Below are 27,107 nucleotides of genomic sequence, written 5' to 3'. Positions count from 1 at the left end.
AGTGAGCTGAGATTATGCCACTGCAATCCAGCCTGGGTGACAGAGCAAGACTCTGTCTCAAAAATAAAAACAATAAATAATAACAAAAGAAAAAATATATATGCATTCCTAGTCCCTTGGAGCTGCAGCAACAAAGCTGGTGATATATTTTGGGTGTTTCTAATCAATGTTTTCCATGAGCTACACTGCAAGTCTCAACCTTGACCCTGCTACAGTAATCATCTATTACAAATTAAAACAAGAGCCATAACTCTGTCTCCTACTAAAATATTCTAACTGAGACATGTTAACAGAATACATTTCTTTGGGTGAGAAAGTATCCACCAGGGTGGGGAACAGACGGCCCACCGATTGTGCTGTGGCCCTAACCACCAAAGACTCATGAATCATCCACAGCAAGGCTGGTGACTCAAAAAGAACACTAAATTGCTCTTTGACATCAATTCTTAAACCTTGAGAAACCAAAGTTCTCTTTGTAACAGACTTGAAAAAGGATGAAGTCAGAAGTAGCTCAGCAGAGATGCACCAACTCTTACCTGGGAGAGACACTCCTTGCTAATCACGTCTGGATTAACGGATGTGCTAAAAGCATCTCTTCCAACAGAGACACAGACTGCAAACAGGAATGCCATGAACACCTTCCCCAGATAACCCAGTCCTCACCCATCCACCCCTCAGGAGGTCCCCAGACAAGTCCAATAAGGAAATCACCCCACAGCAGATTCAGGTGCAGGCAGTGAGGGTAGTGGCGTCAGGGAATTCCGCCGTAAACCTTGGCAGCACGCAGGGAGGTGTACCCAGCTGGACAGGTGAAGTCAGAAGTGCAGGATGATCTGGCCATTCCAAATGAGCAGGGCATAACAATTTTGTTAAAATGAAACCCAGCCTTTGAAAAGGCCTGGACTTCCCACAATGTGTGGTATTTATAGCGTGGACGGCACTGTAGAGAAGTTATCAGAGGGTTCACGACGGCAAGATCCACGGAGGCTCTGCCATGTGCCAGGCATGAGACAACAATTCACACAAAACACCTCATTTCACCCTACACAGAGTCCACAGACTGCTCCACAGTCTCCCAGGTAAGAGTTGGTGCATCTCTGCTGAGCTACTTCTGACTTCATCCTTTCTCAACTGCTTCATGTTTCACCCTACACAGAGTCCACAGACTGCCCCACATTTCACCCTACACAGAGTCCACAGACTGCCCCACATTTCACCCTACACAGAGTACAGAGACTGCTTCACAGAATACTACCAAAGGGGACCATCAAATGATCCCCAAGAAGTAATGAGCGCCTTAAAAGTAAGAAAGCCAACCTCCTCCCCCTCTATTAACTTCCTCTCCTCATTTCCGCAGAACCAAAGAAATATGAAGGGCCAGTGACGCCCCACTGAAGAACGCTCTCCTGGTGGTTACACTCTGTACATAGGGAGCACAACCCTGCTCCGTGCTGCCTGAGGCTACTATTCTATACTACACTAGTACGATCTGTTTGTTCTATTCTATACTATTCCATTCTCTATGATAGAATACTACAGCTTCACTCCATACTATAAAATGCTGTACTATCTGTTCTATTCTATTCTATTTTCTTCTATACAGAAAGGAGTTAGCCAGCTTGCTTTAGGCAGACAGTAAGGGAAGGGTCCCAGAGAGCCTCCAGCCCATGTTTTGTGCAGATAGGGGGACTTGCACGGGGGGGCCCTCCTAAACATGCTCACAGCAGACTAAAGGTCCCCACGCACACGAGGGAATGGGGTGGAACCACCAGATATTTGCTCCTTAGACAGCGAGACCAGCCCCATCAGCTTCTATATAAAAGCCCTTGTAGTCAACTGGGAAGGGGGCGACCAGCAATCTGCTCTCAGGACCCCTCTTTTCGCTGAGAGCTTAACTTTTAGCTTAACGAGTTCCACTGCACTCACTCTTCGATGTCCCCGTGCCTGTTTCTTCCTGGTCATGAGACAAGAACCTGGACCTAGCTGAGCTAAACAGCAAAACTCCTGCATCAGTGCTACAGAACACTATCCTCTCTGTTCTGTGCCATGCGACTCTACTATTCCACACCACACTACGTAATATTAATACTATGCTGTGTGTTCTAATCTAGATTGTATTATGCTATGCAATACTACGTCATTAGTTCAACTGAATACTCTACAATACTATCCCACTTGTTCTATTCTAGACCATGTAATACGATTTTTCCTATTGTATACTACACTACATAATGTTACACTGTTTCTTCTATTCTATGCTACCCTATATAACATTATGCTATTTGTTCTATTCTGCGCTACTCTATATAATTATATTCTGTTTGTTCCATTCTATACAATACCTTGCATCATTTTACCATGTTCTACGATACAAGAGTAGAGTCAGTTATACTTTCATAATCTTTTCCAAGCTCTTACCCAGTAAGAAATGTGATGTTTTACTATGCCTCACATAAATGCACATTTCATGATAATCAATGCCATTTCCTATGGTTGTAGAATTCTGTCTCTATGATTCTACTGATACGGCTTCTTTGGGCTTTTCTTTAAGTCCTTTGCAGTGTCTGGTTTCCTAGTGAAAAGATGACTAAGGTCCCGATAAGATCCTACAAAACCAGCATTCACACAGGCTCACCTGTGTGCACACTGCTGGACTCCATGTTGAAGGAGTGACAGGAAGACAGACGGCTGTCGGTGGATGGAAGGCAACAAGCACAGAGTAGATTCCAGAACTGAGACATGTACCAAGGCTCTGGCACAGCTGAGGGTCGACCCCAATTCTAGCCTCTCACAGAAAGGCAGAGGGGACTTAGCACAAAGAGCACGGAACTTTGCTTTAATAAAGCAAATGCTTACCATCCACTGTGAGGAGCTCAAGGAGAAATGGCAGTAGGCTCTACTAATGATACTGCTTTAAAAAATGGAAGGGAGAGGGTACATTTTCACATGGGCCATGTGGAAAGTTGGCTGGACCTGCCGCTGGACCTGACACTGGACCTGCTGCTGGACCTGCCCCTGGACCTGTCGCTGGACCTGCTGCTGGACCTGTTCCTGGACCTGATGCTGGACCTGCCGCTGGACCTGATGCTGGACCTGACGCTGGACCTGCCCCTGGACCTGCCACTCGGTCTGCTACTGGACTGCTAACAAATGCTGCAGATTTTTATGTAGAAGAAAGTACAATGCGTCTGAGAGCAGCTGTCCCAGCTCTGGATGAAGCCGGCAGAAAAAGGAAGCAGCAGAGACGCTGGTATCATTCAGTGGGCAGAGTCAATGACCCTCCTCTAAGTCCAGCAAAGCTCAACCTGCATGTCTGCAACTAGAAATACCAATCATAAGCCAGACCTCCTGGCAAATACCATTGACCCGCTGTAATTCTGGGTGGTGTATTATGTCCCATGTACAGGAAATCATTCACAAAGCCTTTAACCAGGAAGTACTAACATGACTTTTAATGCAATATAACAGCTTTGCACCCATTTAACATATATTTAACCCCAGTGGTATATTTAAATATATATTTTATAGAACATCAGGCATGTTTACCTAATGGCTCGAACTTTCACAATGTCTCTCTCCCTGAGAGGACAGCGGAGGATCCCATGCACTGTCTCCAGGAACATGCCCCTCCCAGAGAGGATTCACAAATCAAATGTGCACATGCATGCATGCACAGACACATATCACACACACACACACACATGGACACGCACACCTATATGCAATACATACATTCACACATGCACACACGTTCACATAATCACATAATACCACCACATAACAGATGCGTACACATACACACAACACTCAAACACACGCACACAAACATACAACACTCAAACACACACGCACAAGCATACACACAACACTCAAACACACATGCATATACATACACATTCTGACACACATACATACGTAAGTGCGTAGACATAACATGCACAAATATACATGTATAACTATATACACATGAGCATCCATGCATGCCTACTTGCACATATGTGCAGTCGTGCCTAAACATGTAACACATGCACACACATACATGCAACACAAATACACATGCACACATATACACATGCATGCACATGTACATTACACACAAAGGCACACATACATGCACAACACATATACATGCAATACACACTTTCATACACATAAATGCAAACACACATACATATATACATCCCTCAAAGACCCCATTATTCAATTCTAAACAAAGTGGTTTATCCCCCAAATGTACCTTCCCGTAATTAAGAAGCTCTACTGCACATTTCTTGTTTCAAATAATGAGGTCTCACACACAGCACACACACATTTATACTCCAATACGTGTGAACATATAAATAGAAATAGGCACACGTGCACGAAGACCCTCTTCTGTAAAGGTATTCTCAAACTTGAACTGAACGAATTCTGCTAATTATAGTCAGAGTCAGCAAAGATATATATTTGACCTTGGAATGAATATACTCGTTCTTTTCGTTACCCCTGGCAACAGCAAGAATGTAAAACAGTTGTGCGATATCATGTCACTTATTCAATCCCACTTCCTGGGATCTGACCCATTTGGAATAGCGTTTCTGTCTGAGTGATTTCCTTCTGACTAAAATCATGAGACAATTCCTTCTCTTCCTGCTTTCTCTTTCCCAGGCCTTTTCACTGCCCTTTCATCATCTCAGAAATAAATCATAATTGTCAAAATGGAACGCAAAGAAACAGCCTTAGGAGAGAATCCCACAATGGAATGGACCCAAGAGAGGAAAAAGTATTCTTTTTGAAAATGTACAAAAGGAAAAGTCAAGAGGCCTGGGTTCCCTCTCATGACAGAAACAGACGTCAGCATAGCAGGTCGCTCAGCACAGTTCAGCTCTGTGTATGAAACAGAGATTCTAGTCCTTGTCCCTGTTTCAAGCTCTGTGTATGAAATAGATTATAGCCCTTGTCCCTGTTTCATGATGTTGCAGTGAAGGTAACAAAACAGACAAAGGGCACAGGCTGCAGAAAAGGATTTTAAAAGGATGACTTTTAAAATGTGAGCCTGCTTTTCAAGGGCACAATGAGGACATTTTCAAGTATATTAAAGCTGATTTATAAGAGATAGGTATAAAGACTCTACAAGGTCGTTAGACTTTAGACTTACAAAGAAAACAAATCACATTCTCCTAGCATCACCAGTCAGGTGTTCCACAAATACTAAGAATAGCCACTGCAACGGGGTCCACTATGAGGGGTCAAAACATAACCCATGGAGCATGGCCGAGAGCTCCTATAACCTGATTTCTAGGAATCTAATTTTAAACATCCTCACAGCTAGCACATCACAAAAATACAGAGCTCCAAATGCTGTAACACAAGTGCTAACAACACCTAGCCAAAAATATACGAGGCATTTCAGGCAAAAATCCCAGAATCAGAAGAACACAAGTTTTCTAAGTCCTTCAAAAGCCGGCGCTGGTTGAGGCTCTTCTGCAGACTTCAACAAAAGACACGCTAGAATTAGCCATTGACGGTAACCCTGAGTCAACACGCACAGTGTTCGGAAAAGCACAAGGCCTGCTCCGGCTTGAGACCCTGGGAACTTTCTCTGGACCGCACCGAGTGGACGACTTTGAGAACTCAAAATAACCAACAACCAGTCCATGAACAGGGAAAGAAGACTGCAGCCTCCCTGGGGACCTGGCTCCATGCCTGCCCCCTTTCTTCCAGATACCTTTGCCCTTCCTGGCTCCCTCCTCCACCTGGAGATGCTCCGGGTTCAGGTCCCTCTCCAGTTGTGTCTCGGTCCACAGCTGGCTACCTGTGTGAAGCACCAGGCCTTGAAGGACCATCTCCACCTGCTTCCTGCACTTCCCACCCACTTCCACCATGACACCCAGGCTCTGGCTGCTCTCAGGGATCAGGGCCGCCAGGCTCCCCTCACAGGCTCCAACTGGAGTCCTGCCCCCTGGTTTTCAGCAACACTTGGGACTTTCTCCTGGAAACTCTCGGCTCTGGGCTTTAGTGAACTGCGCCATCCAGCTCTTCTCTGCACTCTAAGCAGGGCCTTCTCTGGGTCTTCCAACCCTTCCTCCATTTCCAAATGTGGGCTTTCCTTTGGCCTCCTCTCTCCAGACATGCACGCCTCACACTCTGGCTACTTGACCTGCACTTCTACCTAAGAGGCTCCCAAATGCTCCCTGCTCCAGATTTTCCCCAAGCCTCCTCCTGTATTTCCAAACTTGCAGCTTGCAGTGGTGTCTCTAAGTATCTCTGAGTCAGGTCCACACTTGCTTCTCCTGATTTCCGGCAAAGCGCAACGGCGACCTCGGGGTGCAGACTCGCAGCTTCATCCGCCTTCCTGTACTCCCTCTTCCCCTCCTGACCCAGGCACCGAATTGCTCAGCTCACTGGCTGCCTTCTCTCCTCCTCCGGCCACGGCGAGTGCCCTGCATGAGCCTGCCCTGTCACCCCCCGGCTCCACGGCATGCCGCACATCAGAGACACGATTCTCTCCGAAACCCTCAGTGGTTCCCTAGTATCCCACAGGTAAGGACTTCCACATTCTGGCCCCAATCTAACTTTCTGGCCTCAGATATGCACATGCATATTTTATCTATGCAAAGAGAGTACAGGCCTCACACCCGCTCTCATTCCTGGGCTCCTAGTTCCTTTTAAAGGTGCTGTATGAGGTACCTATGCACTTTCCAAACACTAACTGAATATGCGCTTGGAGAACACTTACTTGATAATTTTGTGGCATTGCCGGATAACGTGGACAAAGTGAGAACTACGCAGGTGTGTGGATGCTGCCTTGCCCAGACCTCACTTACCCAGACACTCCCAGATGCTCAAGGTGACCAGCCCTATTGGCGCACAGGCAGGCGCAGGCTGCACCCCCACAGCCGGGCCCCGCGAGCTGAACTATAATTACGAAGCAGTTGTTTGCTCCTAAATCTGTTTATGCTGGTGCATTTGTTACACATTACTGAAACCAATAAAGTATGACTCCAAAGAGAGAATAATTGTATGAAAACTAAGTTGGATGCCTTTCAAAGACTTAATATAGGGGAATTTTTTTTTTCATTTTAATCTTTTTAAAATTGCTATCAAATTAGGTATGGGCAAAAAATATATACAATGTTTGAGGAAATAATTTTTAACGGTTTCATATCTAACATACCTTGCTTCTCTTGTGTTGCCTATTCTCTTCTAGAAGAATAAAAACTGTGGCAGGCCTGCGATGGCTGTGGTTGAGGAAAGAGGCCACAGCCACAGCCAGCAGAACCATGCTCAGCAGCAGCCTAGCCCCGCGTGGAAGAGGCGTGAACACTCTCGGGAGAGGTGGATGTGCACTAACGGTTCCCAGCTCTGACCTCTTTATCTGAATGTGGTGATTGGTTTTATCTGAATGTCAGACAAAAGGGTGTCTACGTCCAGGAAAGACTCTAAACACTCTGGACGCTGCTGCAGCAGATGGTGACCGTGACCCAGTGATACCACTCTCCAGTGGGCAGCCAACCCAGTCTCCTAATCGTAAAGGACATTCATAGCAACACTACGAAAAAGAAACACTACTGTTCTGACCCAGAAAAGTGAAATGTAAAACATAAAATACACAGGTTCTAACTAAGAGGCAGACAGACTGGGCACGGTGGCTCACGCCTGTAATCCCAACCCCTTGGAAGGCCAAGGCGGGTGGATCACTTGAGGTCACGAGTTTGAGACCAGCCTGGTCAACATGGTGAAACCCCATCTCTACTAAAAATGCAAAAATTACCCGGATGTGGTGGCGGGCACCTGTAATCCCAGCTACTTAGGAGGCTGAAGCAGGAGAATTGCTTGAACCTGGGAGGTGGAGGTTGCAGTGAGCCGAGATCACGCCACTGCACTCTAGCCTGGGCAACTCCTTCTCAAATAAAATAAAATAAAATAAAATAAAATAAAATAAAATAAAAGGCAGACAAACAAAGGAGATTTCCTCTGATCTTAAAAACAGAAGTATTTGTTTCACAGCGTGGATAATTGAAGATCTGCATAGAAATCACCTAGGGTCCCGCCCTCCCTCACAACAGACTGGGATAGAGGGAAGGAGGGCAGGAGGTGGGCCCCTTGTCCACGAGAGCCTCCTCCCACCCCATCCCCTTCCTCAGGAGGGCGGCCTGCCCAGTGCAGGCTCCTTTCTCCCCAGGTAAGACCCTGGCGTCTCTACAGGAACACCCACCTCCCTTCCCTGCAATCCACTCCAGCTGCTCACGGCCAGTCAAGGGGGGCGCTCTTCAGAGAGGAGCAAACGGTTTGGAGGACAGCCTGAACTCCAACGTCCCAGGTGTGGCTTTCCAGGAAGCACAGAGGAAGGATGCAGGTCCCGAGAAGGAGGAGGCGCAGGAGGACGATGAGAGAGAAGAGAGAGAGACAAGAGAGGCAGACTGCCCAGCCGGGGGCTGAGCACAGGATCTGGCTGAGGCCCCCTGGGGAGGGGCAGAGGCAAACAGGCTGCTGCTTCTAGGCTGCTCGGGAAGATACAAGCTTGAAGGGGCTGCAAGGCAGGACTCACTGAGGAGCAGTCATGTGGATGCCACGCCTCTCACATGGCACACACTGACATGCAACTCACATGCAACACAACACAACACGCATGTACAATGGGCTTATACAACACTGACAACACACAATGCACACAATCACACACAACCTATACAACACATACCCAATACATGTGACTCACAACACAATGTGCATTTATAACACACTCATACGACACATAACCAATACATGCAACTCACAACACAACATGTGCGTACAACACACTCATACACACATACAGCACACGTAACTTACATACAACACAACACGCACGTACAATGCACTCATACAGCACACACAACACACAACTCACATACAACACGCACATGCAACACACTCATACAACACACAACACTCATACAACACACAACACACGTAACTCACAACACAACATGCACACACAACACTCATACAACATACATACAATACATGCAACTCACAACATACACACACAACACACTCATACAGCTCACGTACAACACATGCAACTCACGTTCAACACAACATGCACGTACAACACACACAACACACGCAACTCAACACAACATTCACGTACAACACACTCATACAACACAACACTCATACAACGTACACACGATATGTGCAACTCACAACACAACATACACATACAATACACTCATACAACAATACAACACATGCAACTCACGCATAACACAGCATGCACGTACAACACACTCATACAACATATAACACATACAACATGCACACAACACACGCAACTCAACACAAATACATGTACAATTCACTCACAACACACAACATTCATACAACACACAACACATGCAACCCATAAACACATGTACAACACACTGATACAACACACAACACTCATACATCACACACAATACATGCAACTCATATACGACATACACATACACACATACAACACACAACACTCGTACAACATACAAAGCATGCAACTCACAAATACACGCACAACACACTCATACAACACACAACACTCAAACGTACAATAAGTGCAACTCAACACAATATGCACATACAACACACATACAACCCATGCAACTCACATACAACACAACACACTCATACAACACATTCATACAACACACACTATACAGATTCTAAGTATGAAATAGAAAACAGCACACGCACAGTTTCTAAATTTGATGAAAACTTTTTTCAAGAAAGTCGTCCAACATCCAAACTGGTACCATGTCCTCATTTTCAGTTGCTGTTCAGATTCAAGCATTTTTATCATCTACTCTATGAATTATAATAATACAGCATAAACCCATTTTTCATTTTACACCCACTTTAGTGTGGGGTACTCCAAAACAGGGGCCAGGAGCCTCAGAGTCGTCCCTCGGAACAAAACACAACCGACACTCAGAGGCCAGGAAGAGAACTCGGGTGGTGACACACACTCTCTCATCTGCAGAGCTCTGCTTCAAATACTTTACACGTAACCAGGCTGGAACGGGTTGGTGAGGGTACAGACATGGCAAACTGAGAAGAAACTGGCAGGTGGAGAAAGATCAATCAAAATCCAAGGAAAAATGCTGAACATTTTCCACAAATAGTTCACACAACAGATGATACTCAGGCTACTGAAAGTTTATTGAGAGGGGTCTTGCTCCAAAGAAAAAGTTCTCTCCCAAAGTTATCAAAGATTCACAGCAGGCACCTGCCCCCAACACACCATCTTCCGAGGGCCTAGGAGTCAAAAAGAAGGTAAGACAGTAGTAAGGGTACAGGGAGAGGAGAGCGGGAGGGGACCGAGAACTCGGAACCAAGAGATGGGCGGACACTGAATGCCTGACTCCAAGGTTATCACCTCAGAAAACAAGTCTGTTTAAGTCCGTAGTAACAGTGTTAGTACTTTCACTGAACCTGCACTCAACACTGGAGAACCTCCCTGTGTTATAAAGACGATCTGAAAAATAACATTAATTCACAATGTAGAGTGATGATTCAGCCACAGAAAATAAAACTGACATAATCCACTACAACTCACACTATGTCTTTCTTTAAGACTGGTTTATGATGCAGAAAAGAGGCAGTTTGAGATCTAAAATACTTAAACTGGCAAACACCTTGTTTCCCTGAATTCTCACAACCGTGGCACCAGCTAGAGTAAGACAGAGTGGTTTTCAGAGCTTCCAGAACAGCAGAACAGATCAATCATAAATATGCAAAAGTGATCTGAAAACAGAATTAATTAATATTCCACGTTTTGGCTTAAACTAGTCATGTGATTTCCAATAAGTGGGAAACATTCACACCAATTTTTATAAGAAAGTTCAATGTGAACACATAGTACAGAACATTGCCTTTGTTTTGGAATTTATTTATTTAATATGACAATTTCATTTGTATTTAGTTATTCTTGATGTTGAATGCTCATCTTTATTAATGATGAGCTACCCATTTTCTGACTGAGGAAACAGAAAGTTGTCACTGCCTAACAGCAATACTCAAAACAGCCTGTATGAAAGGAAAAGGTATATCTGTGTGCACACAGATGCATACACATGCATACACGTACCTATACATGTACACACGCGTGTACATATGTGCATACACATACACACATACACGTGTGTGCATGAGCACACATGCATGCACACATATACACATACATGCATACACACGCATATGCACATACACGTACACTCATATACACACGTACACATGCACACACATACATGCATATACACGTGCACATGGACATGTGGACACGCACATACACACGCATACACACATGCACACACATGCATGCGTACATGCATACGTAAGTATCATCTCAGGTACGTGGATTCAAGATTCTGATGCAAACAAGAATAATTACAAAACAAGGTAGGGTGTCAACAAGTGAGAATTGAGATGAAAGTTCTGATATGTTCCAGAGACAATACGGGAGGTCGTCACATCACATAAATATCTTACCCATTTGAAACGTGACAATTCCTGCCAACATCGGCCTGGATTAAGATGATTTCATTGACATAAGGAACAGAAAATATAGTATTTATTCTAATGAGATTCTGTAATCATTACATTATTTTCACAATTATAAGTAATCACTAAATAACTTCCTCCCAAGGGTCTAAAAATAAAAATAAGATAACAAAAGAAAGTCACAGTCCTGACAGCTTTATGATGCAAATCACAACTGTGAAAATCAAGCATGTTTTTGAGACTATGCCCTCCTCAAATATCCTTCATGGAATTTTGTACCAGTAATGGCTGGTAATTAATTGTTATACCAGCTGGAAAGTATATCATTGGGGGTACGTGAAGTAAACATGTAAAGAGTAATGAACACACACACTTGAACCCAGGCCTCATTTCACAACTGTTTCCTACTTTCGATTTGCTTAGTTTACCTCATGAGGTACCTCGAGGAGAGAAAGCAGAGCTGGGATCTGCCCCGAGGCTGCTTCGGGAAGAGCTGGGTGGGTACCAAGACCCTCAGACCGAGGGCTGAGCTGCGTGGCTATGACCCCATCACTGCAGCTCCCCAAGCGTGTGTCCCTGTGTGTCACGCAAACCCCTGCCACACAGGTGACACACGCCACACGCCTGACACAGGCTCAGCACACAGGGAGCGATCAGTAAGTGGTGACTAGAGAGAAGTGACGGCCTTCAGCGTGGATGGAGAAAACAGGCCACAGACTCACAGAGGAAACGCCACAGATCCACAGACGGAGAAAACACCACAGACGCACGGACGGAGGAAACACCACAGACGCATGGAGGGAAGAAAAGTGCCACAGACGCACGGAGGGAGGAAAAGTGCCACAGACGCAGGGACGAAAGAAACGTCACTGACGCACGGATGGAAGAAACGCCACAGACGCATGGACGGAGAAAACGTGCCACAGAGGCACACACGGAGAAAACAGTCCACAGATGCACGAACAGAGGAAACGCCACAGACGCACGGACGGAGGAAACAGGGCAGAGACGCCCATACACCAGTGTGGAACGTCGGACAGGAACGTCCCGGCCATGCACTGTCCACTCCCCCTAGAGACTTCCCACCCCAGAGCACTCAGGATGGCTGTGGAGCTCCTGCCACGCACCCCAGAGGCGAAGCTGGGGAGCCAGAGATGAGCAGGTTCACGTCCATCAAATGCAGCTGCAATCCCTGTAATAACTGGAGGTCACTATTAAACAGAAGGGCACTTCACTTGGAATAAAAGCACTCTGCATAAAAGAACTAAAGATTGGCTGGAGACAGCTTAGAAACCGTCACCATTATTCTTGTTAGTGACAGCGAAGCTTCAAGAGTGGTCACTTTTCCTGTAGAAATCCCACAGAGGTGATTCCTGGAACTCATTTAGAATATTTCTTTCCCAGAAACCACACAACCAAGAACTTAATAGTGCCGTCTCTTGACCAGAAAGATTCAGATTTCTGATGAAACTAAACCCTGTCCAGCCTCCTGATTCTAGAAGATGCTGTACAGAAAAGCTAACTCAAAGGGGTCTCATTTCTTTTGTCATCCACGACACATAAAAAAATTTTTTAAATATACAAAAAATGTAGGAATTGTACAGTGAATACCCATGTGTCTACCCCCTGGATCACAGACTAGATTTAAATGTAAAGTTCTAAAGGTTCCCAGCTAAGGAAATGTGCAGTGTAAGCCTCTACCTGGTTAGAACCAAGGGGAATGGAATGAGCTTTCCCCAGCCTTGCTGCTCAGCTGGGAGGGGCTGCCACAGCTCAGCCACCCCACCCCAGAGCACCCAGGATGGCTGTGGAGTTCCTGCCACCCACCCCAGACGTGAGGCTGGATCCCCATTCGCGGTGTTAAGAATGAGCCAGCCTTTAGAGGCCATGTGGTCTATACTTGAATAGAAAATGTTCCAGGAAACTAAAGATTCCAATGCGTGCACTGAATTCCTAACCATTTGAAACCCAGGCTCCTCATCTATACACGAAGAACAACGCTCTCTCCTGGGAAACCATTTCAGAAGGACGAAAAAGGATCCACATGAGAGCAGCTGAAAACTACAAGGCATCATGCAATTATAAGCCTTTTTCTATATCTTTGTTTCAAGGAATGTCAGCATTCTAAATATTGCAGTTCATCCCACATCACCTTTCAGGAGCAAATCATAACGATCAAAACTATCAGCAGAATCACTGCCAGCTCAGTCGCCATGTGCTTCTTCTTCCTGCATGACAATTCCTGCAGAACGATGGGACCATCCAAGAATGGCTCCCTGCCATCATGTGCCCATTCTCCTTCCCCAGGGGGCTATTCCTGTACTCACGGGGCATGGGAAACCTGTATAACGCCACCAGAAAGTCCTTGTTTGACTTACACACTTCCCAGAAGGGCTGATTTTATCCAGAATCCTAACTGTGTCAAACACTAAACCTAAGAAATCATCAAGAAACCAAGGAAATGTAAGGCCATGTCCTGCCCCGGGTGCATGGCTACTAGGGGAGAAATAGAAAATGAGACATGAAAGGAAACTTTTAAGATATTCAGACCATCACTGGATGATTCCAGGAACCCATTACAGATCATTGCTGTTCCTTATAACAGGAAAGAAATTCTAAAATCCCAACAGGCATGGTGAGTCCCTCACTTGCATGAAGTCAAAATAATAATCCATCACTCTCTTCAAAAGGACAAAAGAAAAACTCTACTTCCTCTTCATATTAATTTGTGTACAAGCGACTTAAGTGAGAAAATCTTAATGTCTGGACTGTGATATCAATAGCAAAATAATCCCAAGATTCCCAATTAAAAGATAGAGACGGCCTGAATGAATTTAAAACAAGAAAAACCGACTATATGCTGCCTACAAAAAACTCAGTTCAGCTGCAAAGACACACATAGACTAAATGTGAAGGGATGGAAAAACACATTCCACATTAATGGAAATCAAAAGTAAGCAAGAGTAGCCATATTTATTTCAGATCAATTACAATTTAAGTCAAAAACTGTAAAAAGGAGACAAAAAGGTAATTATATAATAAAGAGATCAAAATAGCAAAAGGATATAACAATTACGAGTATATGTGCACCCAACAACAAAGCACTCAGATATATAAAGCAAATATTAGTAGATCTAAATAGAGAGAGAGGTCGGGCGTGGTGCCTCACGCCCATAATCCCAGCATTTTGGGAGGGATGTGGAGGCAGGTGGATCACCTGAGGTCAGGAGTTTAAGACCAGCCTGGCCAATATGGTGAAACCCTGTCTCTACTAATACAAAAAATTAGCCCAGCATGGTGGCACATGCCTGTAATCCCAGCTACTTGGGAGGCTGAGGCAGGAGAATCACTTGAACTCAGGAGGTGGAGGTTGCAATGAGTTGAGATTGCACCTCTGCCCTCCAGCCTAGGCAACAAGAGCAAAACTCTGTCTCAAATAAATTTATATATACATACATATGTATAGAGAGAGACAGGGAGACACCAACACAACAATAGTAGGAGCTTCAAAATCCCACTGTCAGTACTGGAGGTCATCTAGACAAAAAATAACAACAAAACATCAAATTTAAAGTCCAGTGTAGACCAAATGGACCTAACAGACATTTACAGAACATTTCATCCAACAGATACAAAACGCACATTCTTCTCAGCACATGGAACATTCTCTAGAATCCACCACATGCTAGGCTACAAAAGAATTCTCAATACATTTTTTCTAAAATTGAAATAACATCTAGGATATTCTCAGACTCTAACAGAATAAAGCTATAAATCAACAACAAGGAACAGACCCTTCTCAAAAGAAGACATTTATGCAGCCAATAGAGACATGAAAAAATGCTCATAATATAGAATGAGACCACCACTTCTCCTGTTGTCTTTCCCAGCTTTTCCCCGTCTCCCCTTTTCCCTAGTTTATAAGACAGGAGAAGGGGGAGAAAACAAAAAGTTAGAAAGAAACAGAAGTAAGATAAATAGCTAGACGACCTTGGCACCACCACCTGGCCCTGGTGGTTAAAATAATAATAATAATATTAACCCCTGACCAAAACTACTAGTGTTATCTGTAAATTCCAGACATTGTTTGAGAAAGCAGTGTAAAACGTTTTGTTCTGTTAGCTGATACATGTAGCCTCCCATCATGTTTTGTCTGAGGCTAGTCCTGCTACAATAATCACTCGCCATCAGAGAAATGCAAATCAAAACCACAATGAGATACCATCTCACACCAGTTAGAATGGTGATCATTAAAAAGTCAGGAAACAACAGGTGCTGGAGAGGATGTGGAGAAATAGGAACACTTTTACACTGTTGGTGGGACGGTAAACTAGTTCAACCATTGTGGAAGACAGTGTGGTCATTCCTCAAGGATCTAGTACTAGAAATACCATTTGACCCAGCCATCCCAATACTGGGTGTATACCCAAAGGATTATAAATCATGCTGCTATAAAGACACATGCACACGTATGTTTATTGCGGCACTATTCACAACAGCAAAGACTTGGAACTAACCCAAATGTCCATCAATGACAGACTGGATTAAGAAAATGTGGCACATATACACCATGGTATACTATGCAGCCATAAAAAAGGATGAGTTCATGTCCTTTGTAGGGACATGGATGGAGCTGGAAACCATCATTCTCAGCAAACTATCGCAAGGACAGAAAACTAAACACCGCATGTTCTCACTCATAGGTGGGAAATGAACAGTGAGATCACTTGGACACAGGAAAGGAAACATCACACACTGGGGCCTGTTGTGGGGAGGGGGGAGGAGGGAGGGGGGAGGGATAGCATTAGGAGATATACCTAATGTAAATGATGAGTTAATGGGTGCAGCATACCAACTTGGCACGTGAATACATATGTAATAAACCCGCACATTGTGAACATGTACCCTAGAACACAAAGTTTAATTTTAAAAAAAATCAACAACAAGGAGAACTTTCAAAACTGTATAAATACATAGAAATTAAACAATATGCCCTTGAATAGCCGATGGGTCAATGAAGAAATTAAGAAGGAAATTTAAAAATTTCTTGAAATAAATGAAAACAGAAACACAACATATCAAAGTTTATGGTATACAGCAAAAGCAGTATTAAGAGGAAAGTTTATAACAATAAACTCCTACATTTAAAAAACAGATTTAAAATAAACAACCTAACAACGAACTGCAATGAGCTAGAAGAGCAAGAACAAATCAAATCCAAAAGTGGTAGAAGAAAAGAAATAACAAAGATCAAAGAGGAACTAAATAAACTTGAAACTAACAAATATAAAAATGAAGAAAAAAATGTTGGTTTTTTGAAAAGATAAATAAAATAGACAAACCATTAGCTACACTAAGCAAACAAAAAGAAATCCGAAAGAAATAAAATTAGAAACAGAAAAGGAGAATGACAGTTGATACCACAGAAATACAAGGGATCATTACAGACTATTTTGAACAGCTATATGTCAACAGATTGGAAAACCTAGAAGAAATGGATAAATTCCCGGACACGTACAACCTACCAAGATGGAACCAAGAAGAAACGGAAATCCTAAAACAGACCAATAATGAGTAACATGTATGACTAAGTAATAATAAAAAGTCTCCCAACAAAGAAAAGCCCAGAACTAGGTGACTTCGCAGCTGAATTCTACAGATTTTTGTTTCAATTCTTCTCAAACTATTCCAAAAGTATTGAAGAGGAGGGAATCCTGCCAAGTTCATTCTTCAAGACCAGCATTACCCTGATACCAAAATAAGACAAGGACACAATAAAAAGAGAAAACTGTAGGTCAATATCCCTGATGAACACAGATGCAAAAATCCTCAACAAAATACTAACAAACTGAATCCAACAGCAAATCTAAAAGATTATACACCATGATCAAGTGGGATTCATCCCACGATGCAAGGATTGCTCATCAAACACAAATCAATAATCATGCTACATCACATCAACAGAATTAAGGACAAAAACCATAATATCATTTCGATAGATACAGAAAAAGCATTTGATAAAATTCAACGCTGCTTCATGATAGAAAGTCTCAACAAAAGAGGCACTGAAGGAAAAATACCTCAACACAATAAAGGCCATATGTGACAAACCCACAGCTAACATAATGGGGAATGGGGAAACACTAAGAGCTTTTTCTCTGAGATCTGTAACAAGACAAGGACGCCCACTTGTGCCACTCCTATTCAACACAGCACTGAACGTCCTAGTCAAGAGCAGTCAGGCAAGAGAAAGAAATCAAGGGCACCCAAAGTGGAAAGGAGGCACTCTAATTGTCTGTTTTCAGACAATGTGCTCTTTTATATTTAAAAAAAAAAAAAAGACTCCAGCAAAAATCTCTTTGAACTGATAAACAAATTCAGTAAAGTTACAGAATGCAAAATCAACATATAAAAATCAGTAGCATTTCTATAGACCAACAATGAGCCAGTGAAAAAAGAAATCAAGAAAGCAATCCCATTTAACTACAAAAATATAAAATAAAAATAAAAATACCTCAGAAGAAATCTAACCAAGAAGGTTAAAGATCTCTATGAGGAAAATGATATTCTACACTCGGAAGGTAGAACAGTGGCTTCTAGAGACAGGAAAGGGCGGCGGGAAGGCAGAAAGGGAGAGGTTGTCTAATGGATACAAAATTACATCTAGATAGTAAAAATAAGGGTTAGTGTGCTATAGCCTTGTAGGGTGACTATAGTTTACAATTTATTGTATATTTTCAAGCAGCTAGAAGAGAGGATTTTAAATATTCCCAGCATTAAGAAATGACAAATGTTTGAGATGATGGACATGCTAATTACCCTGAGTTGCTAATTACACACGAAAAACATGTATTGAAATATCATACTGTATCCCATGGATATGTACTATAATGTGTCCATTAAAAATAATAATTGTTAAAAACCCAAGGGTCATTTCTCATGTGTCCTATGTCAGTGTTGTGGTCCATTGGTGGACACCTAGCCATTTGCAAGTAAGACTATAGTCACTTGAGCTGAAAGCAAATGAATCGTCACAAAAATTACCACTGGCACCAAGTCTTCTTTCCAGAATTTCCTGCCCACAGCACTGCCACAGTCACTGTGGGCAGGAAAGACACACTAGCACCCAAGTTTCAACCCCAGTACAGTTGATGCTTTTATTTCTCTGGTTTGGAATAGGTGTGTGTTCATAATTTACGTTTACTCCAACTGTCCCCTTGCTTAAATAGCTTCTTAAGGATAACTTCCTCTTACTAAATCCCAACAGCTTCTGAGCATCCATTATATTCTCCAAAGTAAATAAAAAGAGAAAACGTGTTGAAAGCCTGATAATGTTCACTTAAGAATCCAGCATGATGTACAGCTTGAAATGGCTACTCCACCTTGTTCCTTTACATGACTTTTAAAGTAGCCCCAGTTATTATACATAATTGAAGTCATAATTTCTGCAATACCATTAGGTCCACGAACGGTGGGGCCAGGGGACTTCAAAGTCTGTCTCCGATTTTTTTTTTTTAAAAAAAGGAAAGCTCATGAGAGTAGGTAATGAAAATAAATATTCACACAACTCGGAACAGGGGATGGTGAAACATAAAACTCCAGCCTGGCACAGGTGTCCAGCCAGTGAGGGTGGGGACACAGACTCATACGGTCCCCACAATCCCTCAAAAATGCCACAGACAGGTGGGTGGCCTGAGACAGAGCCAGGCTCCAAATTCCGGGAGCTGTCTGGCTCATGTGCACCTCATGTGGTCCACAGTGCACGAGGATGCCCAACGTCACCAGTCCCGGTGCAGAACACAAGAATGCCCCATGGCATGAGCCCCCACTGCACAGCATAGCCCGAAGGTGCCAGCTCAGACTCCTACACACGCTGGTCACCAAGGCACTGCCCTCCAGGAAGGAGGACCCCAGAGGTCGTGGCAGGGTGAGGTTCTGCTCTTCATCATCCGCGAGCAGAGGGGAAAGTCCCAGCAGACATTTGGGGAGCCTCTACACGTGGTTCTGGGACTCTGAGTGGAGGTTCAAAGATGTCCCCAGGTACGCCAGACTCAAACCTAAAAAAGACCCATTCTTCCAGATATGCCCAGACTGGAACCTATATAGGCCATCCTTCCTAGCTTTTCTCTGGAAAAGCAGGCTTAAAAGAGTATCGACTAAAAGGGGCCACCAGGAAGACAGAAGTCCTATCTTTAAAAAAAGATTTTTTTTTTTTTTTTTAAAAAGAGGCACTGAGGCTCTGACCCATCTGAGCACAGAGTACATGCTCGGCAGCCTCTGTCAGAGCAGAGCAAGTACACACATGCTCTCCATGCCCTGTGCTCCCAGCACCCGTGCTCCCCGCACCCATGCTTCACACGCCCGTGCTCCCCACACCCGTTCTCCCCGCACTGTGCTCCCTGCGCCCATGCTCCCTACACCTATCTGTGCTCCCCATGCCTATGCTCCCTGCAGCCGTGCTCCCCGCACTGTGCTCCCTGCGCCCATGTCTGCTCCTCGAGCTCTCTTCCACTGGTTTCCTCTGTACATCCCTCTTGATAGTCACTGTCACCTCGAATCACCTGGCTAAATGGAGGTAAAGAAAAAGTCTAGAGTAGCACATTGGAGGACAGAGTGGAAGTGGCTATTTACCAAGCAGGGCTATGAGATGAGCGCATCTGATCCCCATTAATCCTGACGGTCAGTTGATTAGCCCTGTTCAACAGCTGGGGACACTGAGGTGTGGAAGGACGGGCTTGCTTACCCCAGACGATGCTGACAGTGTGGGCCCAGCCCAGTCCCACAGCCACCAGGAGGAGGCTCCTCACTGGGCAGGCGCGGAGGTTCAGCCCAGAGAACGCTTGGGACCCCGGCACAGACTCCTCAGGAAGGAAACAGAAAGGCCCACAGAGACTCAAGCAGCACAGAAGAAGGTCACCCACAAGTTAAAAATAGATGTTTGTGCTTTACCGTCCCAGAGTGCTAAAAATCCAACCCACTCACACGCACAGCCTGACGTGAGCCTGGCCTCCTGCAGCACTGGGCTAAGCGAGAGACGTACCTGCCTCTCTCCCGACAATAGCAGACTTGGCAGCTATTCTTCAATGTACTTGACACGCTTCCGTGAGGGATTAAGCGACACTCTGTCGACACTGGCTAAGTTTAATCCTGACACAGCCAACCATCTAGATCTGCAGTGAACAAACAACTTACTTTGGATGATTCTGCCACTAACAAAGACCCTGAATCTCCCACCAAAGCTTAGTGACACGACTTACCTTTCTGTTTTCATTTCAGGTACACTGGCCCACATGATCTAATTTACCTGCTGATAATGCCTTGGAAAGACCACCAGGGGGCCCCACACCATTTTCAGCTTTAGAGGGATGTGAATTTCCCTTTGATGAGAAAGGTGATGGGGAAATAAAACGAGGATCCAAAACAGATGCCTGTGTGTTTCCTGGGAGTGATAAAGTCAGGAACTGCCTCTGTGTGTCAGGCGAGGGAGTAACAGAGACAATGGCACCAACTCCTGAGACAGAGGACCTGATGCATGGTGCAGCCACTGCCTGTGGCCAAGGAAATTCCAGGGAATGTAGACCCCAGTTGTATGGCACAGCCACCATGTGCGACCACAGAAATTCCAGGAATGCAGACCCTCAGTCACATGGTACAGCCACTATCTGCAGCCACAGAAATTCCAGAGAACGCAGACCCTCAGACACATGGTACAGCCACTATCTATGGCCATGGAAATTCCAAGGAATGCAGACCCTCAGTCACATGGTACAGCCACCATATATGGCCACGGAAATTCCGAGGAATGCATACCCCAGTCGCATGGTGCAGCCACAGCCGGCAGCCACAGAAATTCTGGAGAACGCAGACCCCAGTCGCATGGTACAGCCACTACCTATGGCCATGGAAATTCCAGAGAACAGAGACCCTCATTCCCATGGTACAGCCACCACCTATGGCCACGGAAATTCAGGGGAACGCAGACCCTCAGTCACATGGTACAGCTACCACCTGTGGTCACAGAAATCCTGGGGAACACAGACTCCAGTCGCATGGTGCAGCTACCACCTGTGGTCACAGAAATCCTGGGGAACACAGACTCCAGTCGCATGGTGCAGCCACCACCTGCAGTCACGGAAATTCCAGGGAATGCAGACCCCAGTCACATGGTACAGCCACCATCTATGGCCACGGAAATTCCAGGGAACATAGACACCAGTCGCATGGTGCGGCCACCACCTGTGGCCATGGAAATTCTGGGGAAGGCAGGCCTCCGTCTCTAAAGTATGAACTTCACTGCAGTGAATGTGGAAGAGTTTCTCTCTGTGCAGAGCTCAGTATCCAGAAGGGGAGATGGCCCCAGGAATGCCTTCCTCCTCTTCAGAGCTCAGGGCCTAGGGCTGACACCCTTGGGAGGGGTCCTTGTTCAGCAATTGTGCCTGTGGAGGGTCCCCCAACACTCACCGTGCACCTCCTAGGAGCAGAGGCTACAACAGGGAGCCAGAGACCAAGCTCTGCTCAGACAACAGTGAGCTGATGGCCTTCCACTCTAAGTTCAACAGGGACCCAGGGACCAAGCTCTGCTCAGACAACAGTGAGTTGATGGCCTTCCACTCTAAGTTCAACAGGGACCCAGGGACCAAGCTCTGCTCAGACAATAGTGAGCAGATGGCCTTCCACTCTAAGTTCAACAGGGACCCAGGGACAAAGTTCTGCTGAGACAACAGTGAACTGATGGCCTTCCACTCTAAGTTCCAACTGCATGGAATGTGTATTCCATGAATGCTTGTTAAATGAATGATTCATATAAGGTCATCTGTGCTGACCTTTGCTGGTCTGCTGACTGTGAGCTTCAGAGCATAGGCCTCATTCCTGGAGCAGCCAGCTCTTCCCAGAGCGACGGCCGCTGCAGGGCAAAGCCCAGAGCTTGTCCTGCAGCAACACACTCAGGACCCTGCGCTGGGCACGCTGGGGGCCTCTCCAGCAGAAGATCCCCAGCCCTGACCTTGCAATACCAGTGAACCCCAGGGGAGTCCCAAGTGCTCAAAATCATGTAAATGTCCATTGTGATTTAACATATCAATTTTAGAAGAAAGGGCATATTGCCACCTCCCTCCTCAAACTAGGGACTATAAATCGATCCATCACCCTAACTGAGACTCTGCCTTAAATTCTGCTAAAACTACCATCCAAACACTCAAATTTACATTAGCGTTAAGGGAAAAAAAAAAACTAAAACAAACACCTGTAAGAAACGGTCAAGTAACCTGTGATACATCAACCCAAAGATTAAACATGAAAACAATGAAGTAGCAAGATATTAAAAGAATATAAACTCTATGTACATCATGGCCCAAGGTTCTAAAATTACACAGAGACAAAGACTGGAATGGAAGGGGGATATGTTTACAGATACATTTTTTATTTTTTAATTTTTAATATTACTTCTCTAATGTATGATTTGACTAACCAGATAATTCAGCAAAAAATAAAAAAATTAATTATGCCTATAGATAAATATGTAAAGAATCCTTTTCTTTGATGCCAATGGAATTAGTTTGGGTCTGACCCACAGTCTTCAATCTTTTAATTAAGACACAAAAATCATCTTTCAAGCTGTTAGGAAAAAAAGAAGAAAAAGATTGAAAACCAGGAGCCCAGAAGAAAAGGACTCGCTATGTATCACAGCGTCTCTCCACGCCTCTCCACCCCGGACAGTGCTCCCTCTTTCCCCATTTTCATACCTACTGCACAAAACACTTAGTAAAGAACTATCTCAATTCATGAGTCACACAGCACAAAGGGCCAGTGTCGCTGCCAAACATACCCTGCAGCCCCAAAACGAAGAGGCAACTGGTTCCTTCCTTCCTCAGTGAAGGAAGAATGAGAGGCTGCTGGTTGTCATTTTAAATCTCACACCTCAATGTCTTAGCACTTTCCTGCTTTGTTGGTTTCCAGGGCTTATTAAAATTAACCACCACCCCCCCCCCCCCCGCGGATATTGAAGAAAGAAAGCAGGACGGTTGTGCAGGCTTCCAAGAGGCAGAGCCCTGCTTCCGCGGCCACCTCTGTCTTTCTACCCACAGCAGCCGGGTTTACCAATTAGTCTCCCTTAAAGAGCAGTTTATGCTCATCGTGAACAAATGGATGCAATTGCTTCTTTTGAGATGCAGCAAGTTTTGGGCCCTCAGCAAAAAGAAGAAAGAAGAAAGAAAGAAAGAAAGAAAGAAAGAAAGAAAGAAAGAAAGAAAGAAAGAAAGAAAGAAAGAAAGAAAGAAAGAAAGAAAGAAAGAAAGAAAGAAAGAAAGAAAGAAAGAAAGAAAGAAAGAAAGAAAGAAAGAAAGAAAGAGAAAGAAAGAGAGAGAGAAAGAAAGAGAGAGAGAAAGAAAGAGAAAGAAAGAAAGAAAGAAAAAAGAAAAGAAAAGAAAGAAAGAAAGAAAGAAAGAAAGAAAGAAAGAAAGAAAGAAAGAAAGAAAGAAAGAGAAAGAAAGAAAGAAAGAAAGAAAAAACAGGGCACTGGCACAACAGTCATAACCTCTGCTTTGCACACACAGAAGGAAAGTTAAAGCCCTGGAGGCGGAGGCGTTCGGAAAGGGAAGGTGGAAGTAGGAAGGACGCCCACGGGATAGAGTGGTCAGAAACAGACCACCTCACCAAAGGGCGCCTTAGACGTTCCAGAGGACAAAATGCCCCTCTTTCCAGGGTAAACACCCATTTGCCAAACTCAGCCAGTGACGGCAAGCAGGAGTTTGCTTTTTTTTTTAAGGCGTCTGAGTAACGATGACAAGAGCAAGAAATGAGCTTAATAATGGGACTGACAGGGCCCTGGGCTGGTGACTCTGCTGATGTGCACAGCATCAAAACCCAGGTTCCTCAGTGCGCTCCCTCTGCAGTTCAGGACAGCACTACAACTCACCCCATCAATCACTGCTTAAAAAATCAGTTCTAAAAAAAGACGACCCATTTGAAAGCAGCCGGAGGAGGAAGACAGAGAGTGTCTCACAGAATCCAACCGCTTGTAGCCTCGGAACCATAACAAGAATATGAAACTAGCGGGTCCAGTGTGAGGCAGAACAGAGACGCCGTCACGGCTCTCAGGAGGCTGAGCAGGAAGCGCATGGCTCAGGCCCTGCAACGCCCTAAGGGCGCCTGGAGCAGCCCACAGGCCTGTGTCCTTCGTGTGGGTTCACCTTCCTAGTTTCCTGGGTAAATTCAATGTACAGCATTTATTCGCCAAGAAAAGAACATTCAAATCAAACTACTGTCATAACTCTGAAGGGCTCTTAACACTCCAGTCCACACGTTCAAAAGCCCACAAATATCAGTGCTGCCACTGTGTAGGTAACAATGTTTTGGATGCATCATGCACGTAACCAGTAACGATGTTTTCATGTTTTCCGTAGCCATCTCATTCAGGATACTAAAATGATCTGTGACGACTTGATACTTAGTTATCTGTGATTTTCAGATAGATTTAACAAGGCTACCTGGCCAAGAAGGCCTCACCCTCCTGAACCTGGGCACCGGTGCCCCTACGTGCACCCGGGGCCTGGGGAGCGCAGTCTCCACCACCTCTCGCTCTTCAATGTTAAATGTCCTCCCGGAGCGCCTGCGTCGTGGGCCCAGGCTCGGCCCCTCCTGGAGAGCCCTTTCCACATTACAGGACAGGGGAAGCCCAGAGCCCGCTTCCTGGTCCTTCCCGTCCGCGGAGGCTGGCGGGGAGGGCCTGGGACCCATTTTAGTTTTCGGTTTTGTCACGAGCCGGAAGGCGACAGCACATGCGAGCGCAGGAAACCCTTTTTTAAAATCTTCCAACGGAAACGCGAGGGGCTGCCGGACTGCCTCGGAGACGCTAGGCGGGAACCCAGAGCACCCCTGCCGTTTCCCGCATTGCAGCAGTGCAGCAGCCGGGACCCCGCCCACGCCGCGGAGGGCCCGAGGCGACAGGAGGCCCGCCGGATCCCGGCCGTTTCTTCCTCGACAAGCTGGGGGGTGGCGTGGGGCGGAGTTGGGGGGCGGGGGCAACTTAAGAAGTGATCGCGCTGTACCCAGGATTCGGAGGGGAAGCCCGGCCCCATCCTACAGCTCAGAGGCAGAACGACCCCGGAAGGTGCTCCAGGCGACCCCCTCTACCAGGCTCAATTTAAAACATAAACCGGAGAGGGTGGAAAGCTCACTATTTTCCGAATGGAGGTTCCTATCGCCATGTTCCTTCCTCCTCCGCCCCACCCGGCAAGGACCCCGGGGCTGCCTTGCCGGCTCCCGCCGCCCCGCAGGTATCCCTGCCGCTCCCGGGCACGGGCTTCTCCCCAGTTCTTCCCATCGCTTCCCCGCTCTTCTCCCCAGTTCTTCCCATCGCTTCCCCACCTTTCCCCGGGTCCTCCCATCGCTTCCCCCTCTTCTGCCCGGTTCCCCCATCCCCTTTGCCCTGTTCTCCCCTTCTCCCTCTTCTCCCCTTCTCCGTCCGTCCCTCCCTCGCCGCCCGGAGGGGGGCGCGCACCTTGAGCATGTCCCCCGCTGGTCAGCACGCCGATGGCCTTGCCGGCCCCGGAGAGGTGCTCCAGGAACTTCCGCAAGGAGCCCTTGGGGGCCCGGGAGTCGTCCGCGTCCAAGGCGAGGAGGCCGAGGGCAGCCGCTAGTCCGGGTGCGCAGCAGGCAATGGATACCCTGCCGGCGCGCGCCCGACTCGGAAAAGCTGCCCCGCCCGCGCCCCCGCCCGGCCCTAGCGTCAAAGGGTCTTGACGGGCGGGGCCCAAGCGCACAAGAGGGGCTGCGGGGGTGGGGCGCGGCTAGGGGCAGGGGCAGGGGCAGGGAAAGGGGCAGAGAAAGGGGCAGGGGCTGGCCGGGGCCGGGTGTGGGCAGGAGGACTTACGCAGGGGTCGTCGTAGGTGGCTGCCGCGCTAGCGGTGGGTGAGGTCGCGGAGGCGGGGGTAGCACCACAAGTGGGCGGAGTCCCTGGGGGTGGGGCCGCGTTGCCGGTGCGCTAGCCTCGCGGGTGGGTTGGAGGACTCTGGTTGGGGCCTTTAGAGATGCCCGGAGCGCCACAGGTGGGGGCAGGGGCAGCGACCGGGGGAGGGGAGACCGCAGGGGGGCGGGGTCACATCGTTCGCTGGGCGGGCCAAGGCAGGGCGGAATAGAACGCCGGGAGCATCTCCCGGGGCGGGGGGCGGGGGGGGGCAAGGGAGACCGTGAGTGGGCGCGAACGCCGGGGCCGGTGGAAACCCCGCACTTGCGGGGAGCGCCGATGGCGGGGCGGGGTGGAATTGGGGCGTGGAGACCTCACCTGGACGCGGAGGCTCGCGGCAGGCCCGGTAGATCCGGCTGTTGTCAGCGCCGAGCCCGGCCGCGCGCACAGCTTCTTGTTGGCGGCAGGATTCCTCCTGGGGCTGCGCTAGGAGCCTCTGCGCGCGGCTTCCTCGATCCCCGCCACCACGTTTTCTCTGCAGCCTGAGGTCGGGAAGGACGCACGGAGAGTGGATCCTCCAGGTGGTGGGAAAAGCTGAGCGCGGCGAGCTTAGCTATGACGAAGCTGCGATTTCCCGGGTCCACGGGGTCTGTGGCGCTCCCGGGCCCCCAGCTCGTCCCGTGGGGAGAAGAATCCTTGGGGT

The 27,107-nt window shown here is 46.5% G+C and overlaps 1 protein-coding gene across 4 annotated transcripts in view; it reads right to left on the bottom strand.

Annotated features, from left to right (window-relative positions):
* The window catches only part of LOC139361333 (disco-interacting protein 2 homolog C-like), a 205,344-nt gene extending 179,107 nt beyond the window's left edge, over window positions 1-26,237 (bottom strand). For 2 of the 4 annotated variants that reach the window (XM_071089963.1, XM_071089962.1), the window contains exon 1: window positions 11,491-13,644. In XM_071089963.1, coding sequence (XP_070946064.1) covers window positions 11,491-11,521 — 31 coding nt within the window. In that variant the 5' untranslated portion in view covers window positions 11,522-13,644. Of the gene's footprint in view, window positions 1-11,490; window positions 13,645-25,999 lie in introns of those variants that run through there. The other 2 variants (XR_011618875.1, XR_011618874.1) reach the window with 2 other exon arrangements.
* Window positions 26,238-27,107: the final 870 nt, after the last annotated feature.

The sequence above is a fragment of the Macaca nemestrina genome, unplaced genomic scaffold (assembly GCF_043159975.1).
Source record: "Macaca nemestrina isolate mMacNem1 unplaced genomic scaffold, mMacNem.hap1 Scaffold_43, whole genome shotgun sequence".
Lineage (NCBI taxonomy): Eukaryota > Metazoa > Chordata > Mammalia > Primates > Cercopithecidae > Macaca > Macaca nemestrina.
Note: the sequence above shows the minus strand (reverse complement) of the source record. Positions and strands in the feature narration are given on the sequence as shown.